The sequence below is a fragment of the Mytilus edulis genome, chromosome 12 (assembly GCF_963676685.1).
Source record: "Mytilus edulis chromosome 12, xbMytEdul2.2, whole genome shotgun sequence".
Lineage (NCBI taxonomy): Eukaryota > Metazoa > Mollusca > Bivalvia > Mytilida > Mytilidae > Mytilus > Mytilus edulis.
In genome coordinates this window covers 44,854,893-44,876,561 of record NC_092355.1, presented here as the reverse complement: position 1 = coordinate 44,876,561, position 21,669 = coordinate 44,854,893, and the positions used below count along the sequence as shown (strand labels likewise).

Sequence of the window (21,669 nt, the reverse complement as noted above, 5' to 3'; positions counted from 1 at the left end):
ACTAAAAGCTGTTATCCTTAATAAATCAGCAAAACTGAATCGATTAAAACTTAGCTGGACACTGGATAGTATCCATCATATACCCGTTCAATGAAACAACCCGTCTGTGATTAATAAGATTAGAACTAAAGGAAAACAACCTTTACATTGATGCTAGAATGAGCACAGCAAGTAGAACCATCAAATCATTTATAAAAACTGAAGTGCATGGATCGAACGGATCAAACCCGACACTCTCCTTTCACATTTATCAGTGCTACGTACCCCCCCCCCCCCCCCCCCCCCAAGACTTCTTGTTTGGACATTTTCCCACTGAACAATTCACAGATGGATAAATTGAATAAATTTCATCTAAAGAACAACTTGAAGAGTTTCCAATCCTTACCTGACAGCAATCTGTGCAGTTTTACTTCTAAATGGGACATAGCCTCTTGAGGCAGAAATTCACCAAAGGCAACTGACATTTCTCCATCATGTACTTTCATGCGAAAATATTACTATTAATGATCTCTCTAAGCTGCAAACACTCATGAATATTAAAAATCTAAAAAGCAATAACTGCTTTCCAACAAGGGTTGCTTTCATGGATATCTACATTCAAAACATCTACTAGTATTCGAGAGTTCTGGACTCAAAAAAAATCTGATATATCTCAAATATATTCTTTAAAACACTTATATCAAAACTGCAAAACTTTTGGGTCGACTCATCTATCTTTGAGCTGTCTATGTTCAACTATCTTGGATATAAAAAGTAAAATCATAAAAATACTGAACTCAGAGGAAAATCAAATCGGAAAACGAGCTTTAAATGCACGCCTGATTACTGGAACATACGGTATATCCTACAAAGTTTGAATTGTAAATATTCTGGGGGGAAGTAAGCACCAACTTGTAAATGCTGTGAATTGACTGATGAGGACGAGATTCATATCTTGGTAGTTTGTCCGGCTCTATTGTAACAACGAAATGTGGCCTTCCAAGAGCTGAAAAGTTATGCAATAAACATAATTGGACCAAAAAATTTGAAAACTACTAGTACTTTCTTAAATAAGCAAGATATTGTACAGTTTGTGATAAATTGTAGCTCCTTCTATTGCATTACTCAAGAAGGTGTACATTATCAATATGCATATCTGTCGGCCAGTCTATGTTATATACACATAGTATATAAATAGAATCATCGGACTATTAAAGCTCTTGGAGATATAGCATACAAGGAGATGATTTTTAAATGGTTGATTAGATAGGTAATCACAGAAGTATGAGTGGAGTGGGACTCTCTTATAAATAATTATGGATCTGCCATTGTACGTTACGTTTTTATACGTGCGTGGTAAGGTCAATTTCTAAATGATTAATAGTTATTGAACAATTGTTAGGTGTACGTAACTATCTGGTATGGTTCAAATGACTTTGACTTCATTTTCAATGTTTTGTGGTTCACAATTGGTTCCATTTATTGTTTTTGTCTTTCAAGTTAATTAGATGAGGAGAATGAGGCTACGTTGTAAGTAAATACAATATAGAATAAAAAAAATTTACTAAATATTTGCATACACATATACTGCATATTACATTAGTGGCTGCTTTCTGTTTTATATCATGTATATGATTAAAATGGTAAATCAAATTAACAAAGTTTGTAGAATGATCAATCCATACATTATGGCTAATTTCGGATAACGAATTTCATTTCATAAGGTTGTGGTTCTAGTGTTACGAACGTCTGCTTTCCTTCTGTAGACAAAGTTTGATCAGGGTTAGCCTTTATTAGGTCAAATCGTTGAAGTAATGAAGTAAAAATTAAAAACAATTCTGCTTCACCTAAATGTTTTCCAACACACTGACGGGGTCCTAGAAATATAAGAAGAAACAAGAGCACGTTATGCAATAAATGATTGTTGTTTATTTTTTTTCCTACTCACGGACTAGTTTTATTACCAAATGCTATTCACTGTTATTAATAAATGTTAGATAAGTCATACTAAATTTCATCCAAATTCTTTCTTAATTTTGGGAACTCGTTTTAGAAATTCAATTGACGTCACTTTGTACTTTCTGCGTTGCATTAGCTTTGGCTAACACGGCTGTGTATTTTTATAATGTATCCGTTTTTATTCTGTAGCTAGTCACAACCTCAGTTTAATCATGTATATCTATTGTATAGTCATTTTATAAAATTAACTGTTTGCAAAAGTATGAATTATTGTAAATGATAATGATGCTCTTGTCCCAGGCAGATAACCCTGGCCGTATTGGTCACAATTTTTTGGAACTTTTGGTCCTCGGTAATCTTCAACTTTGTATTTGTTTTGACTTTCAAACTTCTTTCATTTGAGCGTCGCTGGTTAGTCTTGTGTGGACGTGGCGCGCGCCTGGCGTATTTAAATTTTTAACCTGGTACCTTTAGTTAGCTATTCGTTTGTTTCCCTGTCATATATGTTCTCCCATTTATGTGTATTGTAGTCCTGCCATGTAATATTGTCATTTTAATGTTATAATAAACATTGCCATTAAAGCGGGAGGTTTGGCATGTCACAAAACAAGGTTCGACCCACCATTTTGTTCTTTAAATGCCCTGTTCCAAGTCAGGACAATGGCCATTGTTATATAATAGTTAGTTTCTGTGTGTGCTGCATTTTAATTTTTTGTTTTTGTTGTGTCGTAGTTCTCTTATATTTTATAAGTTTCCCTCAGTTTTAGGTTTTTTTTTTTTTTTCTCTATCCATTTATGATTTTCAAACAGCGGTATACTACTGTTACCTTTATTTAGAAAAGTAAAGAACATGTGGGGATTCACTTTCAAAACATGACAGGCATGATGTATTGGAACTATCTTAGCAATAATGATAAAATTCACTATGCTCCACGGTTCTAGCAAATACCATATAATCTTCAGATTGTTGTTTCCTATCAAAGTACTGAGGATAATGAGAAGTGTATCATTTGAATAACTATACTAGTTATACCAGTAATAGTTTTTTTTTATTGAAATAATGAAACCACGTACAGTAAAACCTGTTTTAAGAGACCACTTAAAGGAGAGCAAACATTTGTCTCTAAAGAGAGGTGGTCTGTTAATACAGGTTCAATTTAATTGAAATGTTTTACAGAGGGGTATACAATATATGGTCTTTTAAGCATGTTTGACTGTAGTTTTAAATGCATGCATATAAAGTTTTGCACTTTGTTTCTTTCATAAAATTGACTATCAGTTGTATTTGTCCTAATGGTTTTGAAAAGCACCAACACTTTTGTTTTACTCAAACATATTTTTCCTATAGAACTATTCGATATTATTTTCAATGTTTTATAATGGAATAAAAAAGCAGGGTAAACATTACAAAACCCAAAGACAATATTTTTTCAAATAGGTTGTATGTCATTATATAAAAAAACAACAAACAAAAATGATGGTAATCATATAAAACTCGAATAACAAACCCAGTGAAAACGGACAGAAATTTTCACTTCTAAGGAAATGACCCTTGTCATCAAGAAATCTTTCAGGACGGAATATGTCTGGTTCGTTCCATACAATAGGATCAAGATGTACGGACATCAAGTCGCAGAGAAGTATACTCTTCTTCGGGATTAATTTTCCCTCAATATAAATATCTTCTAGCGTAGTATGGGGAACTGCCATCGGAGCTACAATGTACATATAATAATGACAAGTTGTGAACGGAAAACGACTATTCTTACTAAGATGGCTGTACAATATACAGTGTATACCAATGATTTTCTCAAAATGTTTAAAGACCATATAAAATGAAACCTTAATATACAAATACATTGTAACCTTGTGTCTCATTAACCGGCATTACCAGACATATTTCTCAAATGACCAGTTAGTTTATTACTTGGAAGAGTAAATCTAACGGGTGTGAATCTGAGAGGCTTTGCAGCATGAAATATTTATGTTCCTGATCTTAACTGAAATATAAGCTGTCTTTTGACCTGTTTATGTCTTTTGGTTGCTTTTGTCGTTGATGTGTTGTTGTCTCATTGATTAATATACGTATTGTTTAATTCACATTCTGTCGATTTTCACGCATTTTACTAGCTAATCCATCAGTACCTACAACTAAAAAAATGAAATGGGCAATACTCTTTTTAATGACAATAAATGGATAAAACCAGAGGATTCCGAATATCTAGGAAAAGTTTCTAAAACAAGAGGATTGAACATCCTTAAACTGAGGGAAGCAAGACGGTTAATCCATTATTTCTTTTTATCATTTATTTGCATAGAAATAGCATTTATGGATTTTTTTTTCAATCTTATTTTGCTTGAACCCCAAACATCAAGTTGTATCGCGCATGAATAGATCACAATGAATGTTACGAATTTGGTTTCGGCAACATAGTCTATCGGAGTTTAAACCAGAAGGGAAAAATGTAACGGAACAATCAAATTTGAGTATTTGTAGTTATGCAAATGACACAAGAACTGTGGTTTCAGGTTGACGTCATTTTTAATGCTGTCGCAGTAGCACTCCTTATCCATAAAGAATGTAAACTTGTACTTGTGTACTGTTTTACCTTTTGTTATACCATTTATTGAGATTTTAACTTAGAGAATTGAGTTTAGTGCACTGATATTATCGGTGTAATCTAGATAAGAGGAATAACAAGTCTTTAATCTTCCTTTTTTAAAAGAGATTTTGTAATAAAAAGTGACTGCATTTATTGAATACATTGACATACAAGAGTTCATTCGGCAGCACGAATCATTGTCGTCTCTAAAATTTCAAGCGGATAAAAACTGTGTCGGAAACAATCTCGAGTTCCAAAAGGGGTGCAATACGTGTTATGCGTTACGGGTTTAGCTATACGACATATGGTAGATAACACAGACTGGAGAAAAGAACCTTTATTAGATATACAAAATATCTGTATTAAGAACTAAATTTATGGGATAAACTCGAATAATAACAGTCCTTCAGCACCGGTATTGATAATATTGCTAAATGAAAATAACACTGTATAAATGTTAAGGGTTCGTAGCGCTTTTTTTTTTTTTTTTGTTAATCCTCATCAAGAATGCTCATACCATCGAACGAAAGCCCGTGTGAAAGGCTGTATGATTAAAGGGGACTTAAATAAAAGCCAAACCCAATAGAATGAACTTCGCTCTTATTATGTTATACAAATTTAAATTGCGGCCATTATTAGAATGTTTGTTTCCCACAACTTAAGGACAAACTATTGATGGAGATTGGTACAAATGTAGCAATTGCTAGCTAAACGGCATATATGGTTATAAAAAATATGCTATATTTTAATACCTGTTGTCGCAATTCGTTGTATTTCATGAAGTGTAGCATTGACGTAGGATAGGTCTTCTCGGTCACTAAGCTTTGGTAACCTACTGTCTCCAATTGCCTTCAATAGACAAACGAATTCGAATGAAACATGTATCATTCCCCATTTCCATTCTCCATAATTTAATACGGTTTCAACCATTAATTTAAACATATTTATTTATAGTGGATTGGGAAACATGTTTTGCAACTTATATTAATCCCTTTCCACTTTGCGGGTGCGAGTGCTGCCTTGTAGCGGCATTAGCCTGCTCTTTTTCGAAATCTACAAGGGTGTCTTTAACGTGAAAGAGATATGGCTCTCTCTTAACACGGGTCAGCCATTTATTGTCCCCTTCCGACGGATTATCATCGTTTCCTCAAGAACATACTCTGCGGCTATATGCTACAAGATAGTGAGTGGAACACTCAAAGAGACTGAAGTTACTTACCGGACATTCAAATTCATACACGAGAGAAACTGACATCGCCATGTAAAAAAGGGGACAAATACGACACGAGAAACGAATTCCCACACTATAATGAAACTAAGCACAGTGCAACTCGACCCCACATAAAAGTGGATTTATCTCAAATGCTCTACAAGTAGCATCCAATGTATTACGTGTAACAGGGTAATTTTTCTTTGTAATGTTCTGCTTATCATTACTGGTATGTCATGATTGTGTGCTACATTGTTGGTAAAACTCCAGGAATAAGGGCAAATAGTTATAAGATTTAACACATGCAGCCTCATACTTTTATAACATCTGCTTCCATTTAAACATATATAAAACAAATAAGATAAAGTTTTACGTTAAGTCACAAAGATGTGTTCTATATTGCAACGATTTGTGTTACATCAAAAAAGGAAAAACTATATAAAAAAGTTTGTGTATTACTCTTCCGTAGTGTGCCATATGTAACTCGTAAAATCTGCTCACAGAATATCTGCTTATCCTACGGTAAAAAGATTATATTTACAACAAAACAATATTAACTTACTTCTAGTATCTCTGCTCGACATTTTAGCTGAACATCCGGGAACTTTAACATATATAGCATGCACCACTGCAATGCGCCAGATGTTGTGTCGGTTCCAGCAAAATACATGTCAACAATTGTGTTAAAAAGATAACTTTCTGCCAAAATAAAATATGGATAAAGATGTTTATGTAAGAACAGTTTAGATATAAGCTTAATATATTTCTCTATAAATCATAGCGCATATATATATATTTATAGATTATCGTTGAGATGACCAATGATAATCTGTTTACCGCTATTTTACCTATAACGACGTAGTCAATTTCATTAGCAACACCACGTGCTTCCTTAGTTTCTAGCGATAATTTTCCATCCAAAGCGAGTAGCATGATATGAAAAATTATCACAAAAAAATTCAAAGGAAAAATGCAAAAATAGCGATAAATAATATATAAGAAATCCGGTTGTGGTGTACAAATTTTAGCACCTCATGTTTGTGGTTTACCATCTTTGCCGCAAGTTTATTGTTTTCTATTTGGTATTAAATTGAAGATCCCCTTCGTTACATCTTGTGATTAAATTATTTTGAAATCGTCAATGGCAGTCAGCAGTGTTTAAGAACATCTGTTGTTCGACATGTTAGTCAAATGTGTTTTGTTAAAAATATACTTTTTCACTTTTTTGGTCTTTTTGAAAATGTTTTGAAAATTTTTAAAAACTGTATTTAAACCCCTCTACAACAAAATTTGTAACATGCACACGTATTAAAACTGCTGTTTTTATCCAACATAATCATAGGTTTGAACGATGTTTTAAATTTAGAATTGTTCATATTTATTTCGTTTGGGCTTGTATTATATTTTCCCTACGGTTTCTATAATCCGTTCATCCTATTTTGACCCTTTAAAATTCAAGAGTCTATCCTAAATTGAGATAAATTAAATCGCCTTCCAAATACTTTTCGATCCCTATTGTCGAAATCCGGATATGATGTAAAAAATTAGCACCTCATGCTACCTGATATTCGTTAAATTGCTACCTGATATTAGTAGTTAAAATGCTACCTGATATTCGTTAAATTGCTACCTGATATGATAATAAGTTAAAATGCTACCTGATATTTTCGAATCCTGTTTTCCTTCCTGAGCAAGGTAAAGATCAAGAAAATTTCTGATAACACAAGGATCGAAAGTTAGTCTCTGTTTATCTATTCGTCTCCGTATACACTCCTTCGTCTCATTGAAACGTTCGACAGCAGCTTGAAGCTGTAAAAGAGGTTTATTTCGTTTATTTGGCAATCATTACGGAACTGCCGAGTGAAGGTAATCAATGAAGACTTTGTCTAGGTTTTGTCCTACAGATACCCTTAAAACAAGATACATGATTTACATATATCCCGCTTCAATTGTTTGCACCTGTCCCAAGTCAGGAATCTGATGTTCAGTGGTTGTCGTCTGTTTATGTGGTTCCTACATTTGTAAGTGATTCTCGTTCCTCGTTTTTTATATAGATTATCTATTCATCTAGACCGTTGGTTTTCCCGTTTGAATGGTTTCACACTAGTAATTGTTGGGGCCTTTTATAGCTTGCTGTTCGGTGTAAGCCTAGGCTCAGTGTTGAAGATCGTACCTTGACCTATAATGGTTTACTTTTATAATTGTGACTTGGATGGAGAGTTGTCTCATTGGCACTCATACCACATCTTCCTATATCTATCTATATTTAATTTTACACTAGTAGTTTTGGGGCCCCTTATAGATTGCTGATCGGTGTGAGCCAAGGCTCCGTCTTGAAGGCTGTACTTTGACGTATAATGATTAAGCTTTTACATATTGTGATTTAGATTAAGAGTTGTCTCATTGGCACTCATGCCACATCTTCTTGTTTCTATTAAACAATCAGTAAATAATTAAAGATTGCTAGGTTAAAACTTTGGAAATTTAAACATAGGTGGACACTCTAAACGAGTGCAATAGTAGTATATCGCTGTTCCAAGTTCATAAATCATAAATCGATTTAGAGAAAAAACTAATCCGAATACAAACTAAAGCTGAGGGAAACACATCAAATATAAGTGGAGAACTACGACACAACAGAAACATTAAAATGCAACACACACAGAAACGAAATATAATATAACAATTTCCTGACTTGGTACAGGATATTCTAAGAAAAGAAATGGTGGGTTGAGCCTGGTTTTGTGGCAAGCCAAACCTCCCGCTTTTATGGCAATGTTAAATATAACTTCAAAATAACGCTTACCCTGTCGACGAATATGGTCTCGTTTGTAATGGAGTGCGTGCGATTCCTGAAGTTTTGAGGATTTGTTTCCTATCTAGATTGATATCTTCTAAAGGGAGAACTTTATGAGATTTGGACATCGGTAAATTATTGATGCCTCTTATCTATGCTAATTTGTTAACGTTTCTTTTCCTGACCAATGTGTTGTTTATTGTCTTGACGTTAGCTATTTGTATCTTCTAGTGTTTTTGAGAGGGATGGTTTCAATGCTTAAAACTTCGCTTTTAGTACTCTCTAGAATGCAGCTTCAATAAATACATTTAAATTCATAAGCGTAAACAGATCTAGAAATAATGTTAAAAGATATGAACTACCTGATTAGTTGTTCGAAAAACTTCTAAAATTGGGAAGAAATTATCAGGCCTGAAAGGCGAATTTTGCTCTATGATAAACTGTACGTTCTCTAAGAGTCTAATGAATTCTGGGTCTTCGTGGTCAAATCTAGGAATATAAAATAAGATAATTAGTTTATAATTATCGATATAGATGCGAAGAGATAATATCAAAATATGAAGCTGGTTAAACATATTTATCAGTAGATATGTAAAAAGTATAGTCAATGATAATAGTCTTAAGAGTTTGTGCGAGAATAAAATATTTGACTGGCATCTAGATATTTTGTTCAGTGCATGATATCAAAGCAGTGGAGAAAAATCGGTGGAAATATAAAAACAAAAGATATGGGGTATCCATCTATGACACCAAATCAGTACATACACAACTGCAAAAACCCTCAAAAAGCAACGGAAATGACTATTGTATGAAACACGTTTTTCATTGTTTTATCTATGATTTAACGTTACACATGACTTCAAGTATGAACAAATGAAAGATTTGAAAAATAATGTAGATACACTTATAAGTACCGATTTACGCATGATTAACAGGTGTTTCATCTTGGTCAAATATTCTGGAGGCCGAATGAACTGAATTGTAAATTATCAGCGCAATTAAATTATGACAATGTCAAAGGAATTTAAAAAGAAGAAAAAATCCAAATTTAGTTATATTGTTTTCCCAAAACCATCATATCTGCACTATACTACTGTTGATATCGAACATTTAAACCCATACAAACAGATGGCCGGAAAAATAGAAAAACGTCTCTTTCATATCACGATTTTTTTTTTTTCGAAAGGAAACATTTACGAATAATATACTGAGGGACTTCAGAAACGCATCATCCAAATTACACATAACGCATGAAATACTAAATTGAATATACAAAAGTTGATTCGTTTCTTAATCGTCATGACATAAGCTTTGGTCACACATTCACGATTTTTACTGCAGTCCTTGACAGCACTATTCCCGATTAAAATGTGTCTGATCAAGATCCTGTGAATCGTGGCTGGAAAGTCAAACTTTTATCAACTTTTTTAAAATCATTTTTTTAATCACGACAACAATCAGATATTGTTCAGGAAGCGTCAAAATTTAATCAGATTTCTCCCGATTACCCAGTTCTCAAAACATTTTCGACAGTGACGGTTCTCATTCCGCAGGATCTGGACTCAATCGGCAAAAAAACAGCAATGCCAAATGTCTCCAGATCATGCAGGTTTCAAAGAACAACGTCCAGAAAACACAGAACATTGTTACGATTCTCTAATCTGTCACGACATAACATTCGGGAAAACTCATCCGATTTTGTCTGGTAGGATTACAATCGTGATTATGTGGTAAAATATTCTGCTCTATCGGATCAAAATCGTAACAATGCTCTGTTGTTTTTATTTTTTTGTGGACGGTATACTGTAGAACGGGCATGATCTGTATAGATTTGTCATTGCTGTATTTTTGCCGATTGTGTCCAGATTGCATCCCGAATGCGAACTGTCTTTGACGAACCGTTCGGGAACAGTCCCGTTATTAATACGAAACTCAACAAAATACCCTCGTCAGAGTACCGACAATTACAGAACACAATATACGACTGAGTCCAGACAAAGCCGTTTGCAGTGCAGTGCAGCAGACTGTGATAGGATTGTGTTCCGACCAGGGTTTCCGCTGGCGGTCGCCATTTTCGCAAATTGCGAAAAAATAATAATTGTGGCGATAAAAATTCGTCATTTGCGAAAGAATTTGGCGAAAGAAATATATAAACCGATTTATTTTCCTCCATCTTGTTTATTTACTTTTTTTCGAGTTTCTCGGACTTTACCTGATCCGACAATACTCGGAATTCACCTTGACCTCATTAAGATTTAGACAGAAAATCAATAATCAGCTGATTGCATTTTATAGCTATTGACAACAAAGGACTAATTAATAAAGGTGTTGATTGAATTGTTTCACAAAATGATATGGTCAAATGGCTTCCGCTATAAATGTCACATACAGAATTTATTTACATCTTTGCGACGCACGTGTTTGAAGCAAACTTTTGACATCTCTCCCTTTAAAGATAGTTTTGAAAAAAAAGCTGTTGTTGTGACGAAAATTGTTCAAAAGCAAGAAAAATCTCCGATTTAAAACTTTAATTCTTTTATCCTTTGACTTTAATAAAGTCATTTGAGTGACACATGCACGTGTTTCAAGCATAGTTGTACGTCTCAACTTTTTCATTTACGATGGTCAAGAAAAGAAAACTGTCGTTATGAAAAAATGTATATTAATCCAAAAGGCTGGGAACATCCTCTCGAATGAGAGTAACCCTTCAATGTAATGACTACACATGAAATGAGGGATCAATTTCATGTGATAAAAGCTTTTGTTTTGTTGTAAAAATTACTTCTTAGTACAAAAGGGCACAACAGGAAAAATATATTTATGTTACTTGGCGAAAAAAATAATAAAGTGGCGAAAAATATATTGTTTTGGCGAAAGAGGTGGCGAAAAAAATAATTGACCCAGGGGAAACCCTGGTTCCGACAGTACCTGATCATCCCAAATATGGCGACAGTTTTCCTTTACGGATATCTTTCGTCAGCGTCGGTTCACTGTTTGGTGTCTGTCGTGTCGCATTCGGCAGAAATGGGACCCTGTCGGAATAGATTCGGTCGTTTTTAACCATGAGAAAGATGCAAATCGGATAGGAACCGGGTTGAGAACGGCATAATCGGGATAACTTTGGAAGGAAACGGCTGAATTTGCACGCTTCCTGAACAATATCTCATTGTTGTCTTGATAAAAAAAATGTTTTCACAAATTTTATCAAAAGTTGGAATTTCCATTCACGATTTACAAGATCTTGATCAGACTTTATAAAAATAAATGTTTTCACAAATTTTATTAAAAGTTTGAATTTCCATTCACGATTTACAAGATCTTGATCAGACTTTTAACAAATTATTATCGGTAATGCTGCAAGGACGGCAGTAAAAATCGTGAATATTTGAGCCAGCCTTTAAAGGTAACTGTGAAATTTCCACCCATTTCAGTGTGTTACCGGTATGCAGAAATGTGTTGTACACTGAAACCTTTATGAACAATAATAGAATACTAAGAATGATGTCTGCTACACCGGTTGTTAATATATATTAATGATAACTTAAGTGTAGAAATTTACTCGCATGCATTATTCAAACATAGTTCATGTTTAAACAGAAAATTATCGAATTGGAAACTGGTACCATTTTAATGTGTGATCTTGCAGTGAGTTCTTCTTTATTTCTTATATGAAGTAATAGCATCCCTTTTCTAAAAAAAAAAGTAGACGATATACGATCGGGTTGGCAGGCGGTGTATAGTAGGTACTTTGCTTTGTAATCAATTCAATTTTTAGTCTTCATCAATTAAACTTCACATACTAGTATACTTTTTTTTAGATTGCACACATATATATTTGTCCACGTGAAAGAATGGTACTGTTTGCAGATCCCATCCCATCATTTTAACTGATAAAATTTTCGGATCACTTTGTCAGTTCAGTTTATACCCTGTGCTTATCATATTAAAATGGTCGCTAAAAAGTGTTTGTTTTTTTTTTCCTTCTTAAGTAATATACAATAATATCATATTTTTAATTACTATAATGTTTATACAAACCGTTCCCCGAAAATGATATTTGAAACAACATTCGATGCGACTTTCGGAAATAGTTTGCTAGCATCGATTGAAGAATTTTGACTTTTGGAGAAAAAATCAATCAGGTATCGTGTTTCCTCGTGAATTCTCTCTTCAATCGATTTTGTTCCAACCCCAAAATCTTTTAATGCTGCAGCAGTAAATTTTCGTCCAGCTACCCATTCTTGTCCATTGCTAAACACTAAACCTAAAATGAGTCGTAGATTAAATGATACAAAATTGAAACTATCATGCCAATATGTGACCCGCCATGACATTTGCAGGCTTATGGAGGTAGAACGTCATTGTAAGAAAATTTATAAACATGATAAATATCGAGATTCAATGAAATACGTATTTGTGAAGAAGAGATAAACACTTTTCTTGGCTTCTTTTTTGCGGACGCCGAACTATACATCATATATAAGTTTTGAAGAAGTTTTACTTTATCGTTTGAAGTGAAATTGAATCTACATTTTAAATTGATACGAAAACAATCAAATTTCTGCTCTATAGATTTCCTTTCATAAATGAAGTCTGAAATATATCCATAATAAATGCACCGTATCAAATGCATATAAGAGAACACCTACTTATAAACTGTTACGCGTCGCATACTTTGTATAGAGACATGCATAATAAATCTAAATTACAAAGAGGAATTCTTAAAGCTTACTTTGGCAAATTTTAAAATAACTTCATTTCAACAACTTTAAATTACGTGTTCTAAAATAGAGCTACAAACAAACAAAATTAAAGATTTTCTTTCATAAATGAAGTCTGAAATATATCCATAATAAATGCACTGTATCAAATACATATATGAGAACACCTACTTATAAACTGTTACGCGTCTCATACTATGTTTAGAGACATGTGTGCATAATAAATCTAAATTAAAAAAAGGAATTCTTAAAGCTTACTTTGACAAATTTTAAACTTACCTCATTTCAACAAGTTAATTGTAGTAAATTTAACTCTTTGAAATTTTATTCAAATACTCTATTGAACATCACTAAGAGCCAATAAATACAATAATTTTGTGTTTTATAAATTAGTGCATTCTATAAATAAAAGTCGTCGTAGAACAGTCTCATTTTCATACCGGTATTCGATATGACTCGTTTCATTGCTATTACAACAAATATGTCATAATACCATGGCAGAGAGTTTTGTTTCGGAATATTGTAGGTAAATATACAAAAAGCAAATTTTAGACAATGTACCCTCCTCAGCCTGGATATGTCGTGGCTGGTCACATATAAGAAGAAGAAAAGAAAAAAAAAACGATCACCATGTAAAAGAGCATTTTTTCGAAGAACTTTTTTTCTTTTCTGAAAAACTGATAAAAGAAATAAAAACCTATAAATTCACCAGCAGTTATATTCTAATATCATGTCCGCTGTGACTTTAACTCTGTCAAATAAGTGCCTTTCTTTAATAAAAAAAAAATCAACTGATAATTCAGCTAACTACGGAAGCCGATAAGGGCCATTCAAAAAAAAAATTTTATGTCGTAATTACGACATAGCATGTCGTAATTTCGACATAACATGTCGTTATTACAACATCGCTATGTCGTAATTTCGACATAACATGTCGTTATAACGACATCGCTATGTCGTAATTTCGACATATCATGTCGTAATAACGACATCACTATGTCGTTAAAACGACATAGCTATATAGTAATAACGACATCGCTATATATAAAAGAATATGTATTATGATTGCCAAGAGACTAAATGACACAGAAATTAACAACTATAGGTCATCATAATGCCCCCAATAATTAGAAAAGCCCCCGATTAGTCAGCTATAAAAGAGGGAGGAAAGATACCAAAGGGAGAGTCCCCGAAATGCTGTGTGGCAGACAGTGTTATTAATTAATTATTAGCTCCCTTGGTAAAACTCCAAATTTCATATTTAATGTATTTTATTGTTAAATAATTTACATGAAGCTTAATAAGTATATATTTGTTAATTGCATAGCTTTTGCTATTTGAATTCATTGGTTAAAGGTTTTTTATTTATATTGTAAAGTTTAATATTTGCATCGTCGCAAAATCTTTGGTTACCTTCTTTGGATACCTTCAGTGAGAAACTTATATATTTTTAAAATCCCATTTAAGTTTTATAAGATACCTGCCGTGGAAGGGCTGTTCAGTCAGACCACTTTGAAATAGACAAATAAGACGTGGAAATATATGAGGACTGACATTGCATGCCAATCATTCCATCTCCCTTTATATCTGCGCAAACTACATGGCTTCTTGTAATAAGGGTGAATTGAAGTATTGATAGCTCTATTTCTACTTTCAAACGTTGGGCACGACATTCCTACAACACGACGTTACACTTTCACATTGCGGTGTCGAAGAGGGTTTGTGACTTCGTCTAATTTTTGCAAGTTTTATTCGGTTTTTTTATATTGTTGGTTGATTCTGGTTCTGTTCGTTTTGTGATGTCATTTTATAAAACATTACCTCGAGTTGTGGAAACTAAAAATGCAGTACTGTCGCAAGTAATGTAGGAAGGAAAGATGGGACGGAAGTACATGTATACGGTTTTCCATATTTTTGTTTTATCATAGGATGTTTAACTTTCAAGGTGCATATCATCTGCCATTGTAAAATTTCTATATCTTAATTCAATCAATACAAATATATCTGACACTCTGCAAGTAAATCGAACATTTTTACCCTTGGTTAAATTTGTATTTTCCCTAGCAAATAAGTTGTCGAAATACACTCCTTCAATTACTTGAACCTTGGCTTGAGAATCATTTCTCAAGTCATATATAGCGTTTAACTTCTGATATACATTCTAAAATATAGTAATCTACTCCTGGATCGTCCGCGAAAACGGCAAATATAATCCCGGGTTTTTATCAATTCGATGAAACGGTTTTCGTTGCTGTTTGGGATTCGTCTTTCAATTACCTCCATTTCATGCACAAGTTTATATTGACGAAAAGTTCCGGCTTCGCTAGTACAGGAATTACTTTCATCACGACTGTTATAACATGAATAGCAGGACAAATCGCGAAGTAAAACATTCCGTGAACTGGTATTAAGTCTTTTAATATTGGTGATTGCACCTTACTGAAGTGACGACTTTAAATGATCTATTTCGGAGAACTTCCGTAACATAAATTTCAATTCGCATTTTACATTTAGAGACTGTCTTGGTGTCTCCAATTTGTCTTTGCAAAAGTTGGACGAAGTTCATGTAATGGAATGTTTTCCCCATTTCCCAATTCTTTTAAATAAATCGTTAAAAGCTATAAACGATTAATAAAAATTGCAAAATTTAACCTGTGTCGAACCTATGTTCCCGGGCGGAGTCTATAGCAACATGCATTATTCTTTTTTTTCGGCAGCAATCATCAACCTCTTTTTCCAAATTTCATAACATGATTTGTTTTAATTATCCTGAACATTTAATTGAAACTTTAGCACATGTAACGTCGGAAATTAGCGTCTTTAGGATTTTAGGCGTTTTCAGACGTTTGGACAAATTGGCTACCGTTTTGTAATGTGTGGAAGCATTTTATTCCTTTAAGACCTAAATATGTAGGTAATAAGAAAAGAATCTTGGCATTTTTACTCTTCGTGTATCTAACTTTTGTTCTTTTCAATTATAAAAAATACGCGTTAACTGATTTGAAAAATGAAATATCAACTTGGACAAAATGGCTACCGTTTGAAAAACGACTGTGTAGAGAAGATTTTATTGAATCAGCAATATTTGAACTCACATGAGGCAAATATTTGTACTTTTGTTAGATATTATTATTGTCTTACTCTTTTAATTCATTTTCTGCTATATCTACTTATAAAATTCACTTTCAGATGTTGAGTTAATGAAAAACGTCGTTGGACATTTTTTTTATTCCAGCTTAATATGCAGCCACCGAGTCAAATGAAATTTGGCAAAATAACGGCTTTAACGGCACAGAGAACCAACACATGTCGTTGTTCCTGCCAAGAATCAAGAAGATCAGAGAATAAGAAATGGGATCACTATACATAAGAGTTAAAACAGTTTTTCTTAAATGTAACGTTGGACATTCTTTTTTTTAAATAGCTGTCTTATTTTAATCCTCAAATAAACTAGATATTACTTAGTATATGATCAAGAGCTGTAAAAACATAATTTAAAACATATACTGAATTTGTTACAATATTGTTTCGTGTTTTCTAACATTTTTATTTTTATTTTGTTTTGCGAATGAAATTTCGAAGATTCTGTTTTAAATCCTAGGCGTTGTAGGAACATCGTGCCCAACGTTTGAAATTAGAAATAGAGCAATCAAGACTTCAATTCAAACTTTTCGCAAAAAGCCTTGAAGTTTGCACTTATTTGTAGGGAGATGAACAGCTTGACTTGCTTTGGTAGGAATGATTGTTTGACCTAACATACACGGTCGGGTCGGTATTGTTACATGGGATCTATAAAATATATAAGTTTCTCACTGAATCTATTCAAAGAAGGTAACCAAAGATTTTGCGACGATGCAAATATTAAACTTTACAATATAAATGAATATCTTTAACCAATGGATTCAAATAGCAAAGTCTATGCAATTCACAAATATGTACTTATTAAGCTTCATGTAAATTATTTAACAATGAAATACATTAAATATAAAATTTGGAGTTTTACCAAGGGAGCTAATAATTAATTATAACACTGTCTGCCACACAGCATTTCGGGGGCTCTTCCTCTGGTATCTTTCCTCCCTCTTGTATAGCTGACTATGTAGGGCTTTTCTAATTATTGGGGGCATTATGATGACCTATAGTTGTTAATTTCTGTGTCATTTAGTCTCTTGGCAATCATAATACATATTCTTTTATATATAGCGATAGCTATGTCGTTTTAACGACATAGTGATGTCGTTATTACGACATGATATGTCGAAATTACGACATAGCGATGTCGTTATAACGACATGTTATGTCGAAATTACGACATAGCGATGTCGTAATAACGACATGTTATGTCGAAATTACGACATAGCGATGTCGTTATAACGACATGTTGAGTCGAAATTACGACATAGCGATGTCGTAATAACGACATGTTATGTCGAAATTACGACATGCTATGTCGTAATTACGACATAATTTTTTTTTTTGAATGGCCCTTATCGGCTTCCGTAGCTAACTCAATACATAAATGTTTGTTTTTCAGAATATGTCCTGTGTACATGTCACACGGTATATACATAAAGTTTAATAGTAAGAGGGTCTGGATGGGGTCTACAGAATAAAGAGTAATTGGCCAATTCTACATCAAATAAGGTAGCAGTATAAAGTAAAAGGACAAAAAAAGAAGAAAAAAAAAGAGTACTTAGCCAATGCTACAGTACAAGTAGGTAAACAGTATAACGTAAAAGGCCAAAAAAAGAGTAATGGGCCAAATAAGGGAACAGTATGAAGTAAAAGGCCAAACAAATAATATTGTTACCCTATTTGTTCTGTAGAATTGGCCAATTAATCTCTATTCTTTATTTTTGGCCTTTTACATTATACTGTTCCCCTACATGTTCTGTAGAAATGACCAATTATTTTCTATTCTTTATGTTTTGGCCTTTTACTTTATACAATCCCCCTATTTGTTCTGTAGAATTGGCCCATTATTCTATGTTCTCTATATTTTATCACCCAATTATTCTCTATGCTTGATACTTAAGCACCGAAAATTCTTTATATTATTCTCTATACTTTATATTTTTTGTCCTTTTACTGTTCCCCTAATTGTTCTGTAGAATTGGCCCATTATTCTATGTTCTCTATATTTTATCACCCAATTATTCTCTATGCTTGATACTTAAGCACCGAAAATTCTTTATATTATTCTCTATACTTTATATTTTTTGTCCTTTTACTGTTCCCCTAATTGTTCTGTAGAATTGGCCCATTATTCTATGTTCTCTATATTTTATCACCCAATTATTCTCTATGCTTGATACTTAAGCACCGAAAATTCTTTATATTATTCTCTATACTTTATATTTTTTGTCCTTTTACTGTTCCCCTAATTGTTCTGTAGAATTGGCCCATTATTCTCTATTCATTATGTTTTGACCTACAAAACAAGTAGGGGAACAGTATAAAGTAAAAGGCCAAAACATAAAGAATAGAGAGTAATGAGTCAATTCTACAGAACAAATAGGGGAACAGTATAAAGTAAAAGGTCAAAAAAAAAATTAAAAAAAGAGAGTAATTGGCCATTTCTACAGAACAAATATGGGAACAGTATAAAGTAAAAGGCTAAAAATAAAGAGTAATGGGCCAATTCTACAGAACAAGAAGGGGAACAGTATAGAGTAAAAGGCCAAACAATAAAAAATGGAGAATAATGGACCAACTCTTCAGAACAAGTAGGGGAACCGTATAAAGTAAAGGGCCAAAAAATGAAGAATAGAGAGTAATGGGTCATTTCTACAAAACAAATAGTTGAACACTATAAAGTAAAAGGACAAAACATAAAGAATAGAAAGTAATGGGCCAATTCTATAGAACAAATAGGGAACAGTATAAAGTAGAAATAGAACAATTAGGGGAACAGTAAAAGGACAAAAAAAATATAAAGTATAGAGAATAATATAAAGAATTTTCTATCATTTCTATAGAACAAGTAGGGAAACAATATAAAGTAAAAGGCCAAAAAATGAAGAATAGAGAATAATGAGTCATTTCTACAGAACAAATAGTTGAACACTATAAAGTAAAAGGACAAAACATAAAGAATAGAAAGTAATGGGCCAATTCTATAGAACAAATAGGGAACAGTATAAAGTAGAAATAGAACAATTAGGGGAACAGTAAAAGGACAAAAAAAATATAAAGTATAGAGAATAATATAAAGAATTTTCTATCATTTCTATAGAACAAGTAGGGAAACAATATAAAGTAAAAGGCCAAAAAATGAAGAATAGAGAATAATGAGTCATTTCTACAGAACAAATAGTTGAACACTATAAAGTAAAAGGACAAAACATAAAGAATAGAAAGTAATGGGCCAATTCTATAGAACAAATAGGGAACAGTATAAAGTAGAAATAGAACAATTAGGGGAACAGTAAAAGGACAAAAAAAATATAAAGTATAGAGAATAATATAAAGAATTTTCTATCATTTCTATAGAACAAGTAGGGAAACAATATAAAGTAAAAGGCCAAAAAAATGAAGAATAGAGAATAATGGGCCAATTCTACAGAACAAGTAGGGGAACAGTATAGAGTAAAAGGCCAAACAATAAAGAATAGAGAGTAATGAGTCATTTCTACAAAACAAGTACGGTAACAGTATAAAGTAGAAATAGAACAATTAGGGGAACAGTAAAAGGACCAAAAAATATAAAGTATAGAGAATAATATAAAGAATTTTTGGTGCTTAAGTATTAAGCATAGAGAAAAATTGGGTGATAAAATATAGAGAACATAGAACAATGGGCCAATTCTAAAGAACTAATAGGGGAACAGTATAGAGTAAAAAGGCAAACAAAATTAAGAATAGGAAATAATATAAAGAATAGAGAATATTTCGGTGCTAAAGTATCAAGCATAGAGAATAAAAGGGTGATAAAATATAGAGAAAAGAGAATGATAGGCAAAAAAATACAAACCCTCAATAAACATTAATTTCTATTGTTAAAAAAGTATGTCATTATAACAGGATGTGGAATATACCAAGTCGAAGGCAAACTAACACGGGCCATGCTAAAAATGGTACAACAACGAAAAGTCATGAACGCTCATAGCCAACCAAAGATCAAATACCACGAACACCTTCTCCCTCCCCCTCTGAAGGTTACCAACCGTGCAAGGGCTGTAAATAGCTAGTCAAGGTCGTTAAAAACTTCCATATATATCTGAAAGGGTAATTACTTGCAGACTTTTAGTTTTATCTTCTAAATTGTATTTAGCATGCATACGTTTGATTTAAGAGTTTCATGGTATTTATGTTATTGTATTTTAATATGCTTGTAATATTTGCTACTGGGCGTGAAAACCAAGCAGACATATTGTAATGTGTATCACCAAGTACTAAACAACTTACTAGTTTGTCCTTTAAACAGCTTAACGAATGATCGTAGCCATAGCGGTCTGAACTTAGTTTTGTCGCCATATTTTACCAGGACATCGTGTATTAATTTAAATCCGAAACAAAGTACAAAAGGCTGTGATCCAAGTGTGAAATATACAATATTTCCATACTTCATTTTCAATTCTAAGAACAGTATGTTCGGGTTCTTGGTTCGTAGTAACATCGGAAGGTTTCCAACAATTGGCCATGGTATAGGTCCAGGAATATTCACTCTGCCATTTAAGTAAGTATTCCACATAATGTAAGTTGTTGATAAAACTATTGTTAATATAAAAAATGAAGATAAATTCAAATAGTTAAATAGGTTAAAACAATGGCCCAACATGCTGTTGTGGAGGTCAAACAAGGAAATACAGCGTTCACAATAAGTTCTGAGTTATCAATAAACACAGAACTGTTTACTTCTATACTGTTCTATACTGTTTGTTATCTAAAAATCTCATGACTGTGATACCCTTTATCATGTTTATCATGCACTATAAATAAACATGTTATGTTATTACTTCTTGTTAACTAGGTGAAGGCTAAGTGATCTTTTATAGACTGTAAAAGATATATTTGTCTTTTCTAAGGAAGCGTATTAGCGCCACACACTTTTTTTTAATTTTTCTTCCTATGTTTGCGTTATAACGCAAACCTTTGCGACATAACACAAACCTTTGCGTTATAACGCAAACATGTTCTTATTTCTTATTTAAGATTCAAAGGAAACAGTAGTTATTAATGGAGGAGGCTGTATATATTAAAATTTATCACCTTTGTAGTCATTGCAAAGTAAAATGCTTGAATAATTATATCATATCATTGACTAATAATGAGCAGAATAATATAAGAAGATGTGGTATGAGTGCCAATAAGAAAAATCTCCATCTAAGTCACTATTCGTATTAGTAAACCATCATAGGTCAAAGTACGGTCTTCAACACGGAGCATTGGCTCACACTG

The 21,669-nt window shown here is 32.9% G+C and overlaps 1 protein-coding gene across 3 annotated transcripts; it reads right to left on the bottom strand.

Annotated features, from left to right (window-relative positions):
* Positions 1-1,525: 1,525 nt before the first annotated feature.
* LOC139498566 (cytochrome P450 2B4-like) lies at positions 1,526-21,162 on the bottom strand. Of its 3 annotated transcripts, XM_071287008.1 has the most exons (8): positions 20,677-21,160; positions 12,587-12,812; positions 8,911-9,037; positions 7,410-7,560; positions 6,314-6,450; positions 5,294-5,390; positions 3,447-3,653; positions 1,526-1,856 (listed from the first exon to the last, which is right to left on the bottom strand). In XM_071287008.1, exons 1-8 carry the CDS (start codon positions 21,047-21,049, stop codon positions 1,672-1,674), a joined length of 1,503 nt encoding a protein of 500 aa, XP_071143109.1. In that variant the 5' UTR covers positions 21,050-21,160; the 3' UTR covers positions 1,526-1,671. The 3 variants fall into 3 exon arrangements, with proteins under 3 accessions (XP_071143109.1, XP_071143110.1, XP_071143111.1); XM_071287009.1 differs by lacking the exon at positions 3,447-3,653 and having other exon boundaries at positions 20,677-21,162; XM_071287010.1 differs by lacking the exons at positions 1,526-1,856; positions 3,447-3,653 and adding an exon at positions 3,694-4,089 and having other exon boundaries at positions 20,677-21,162.
* Between the last annotated feature and the right edge of the window lie 507 nt (positions 21,163-21,669).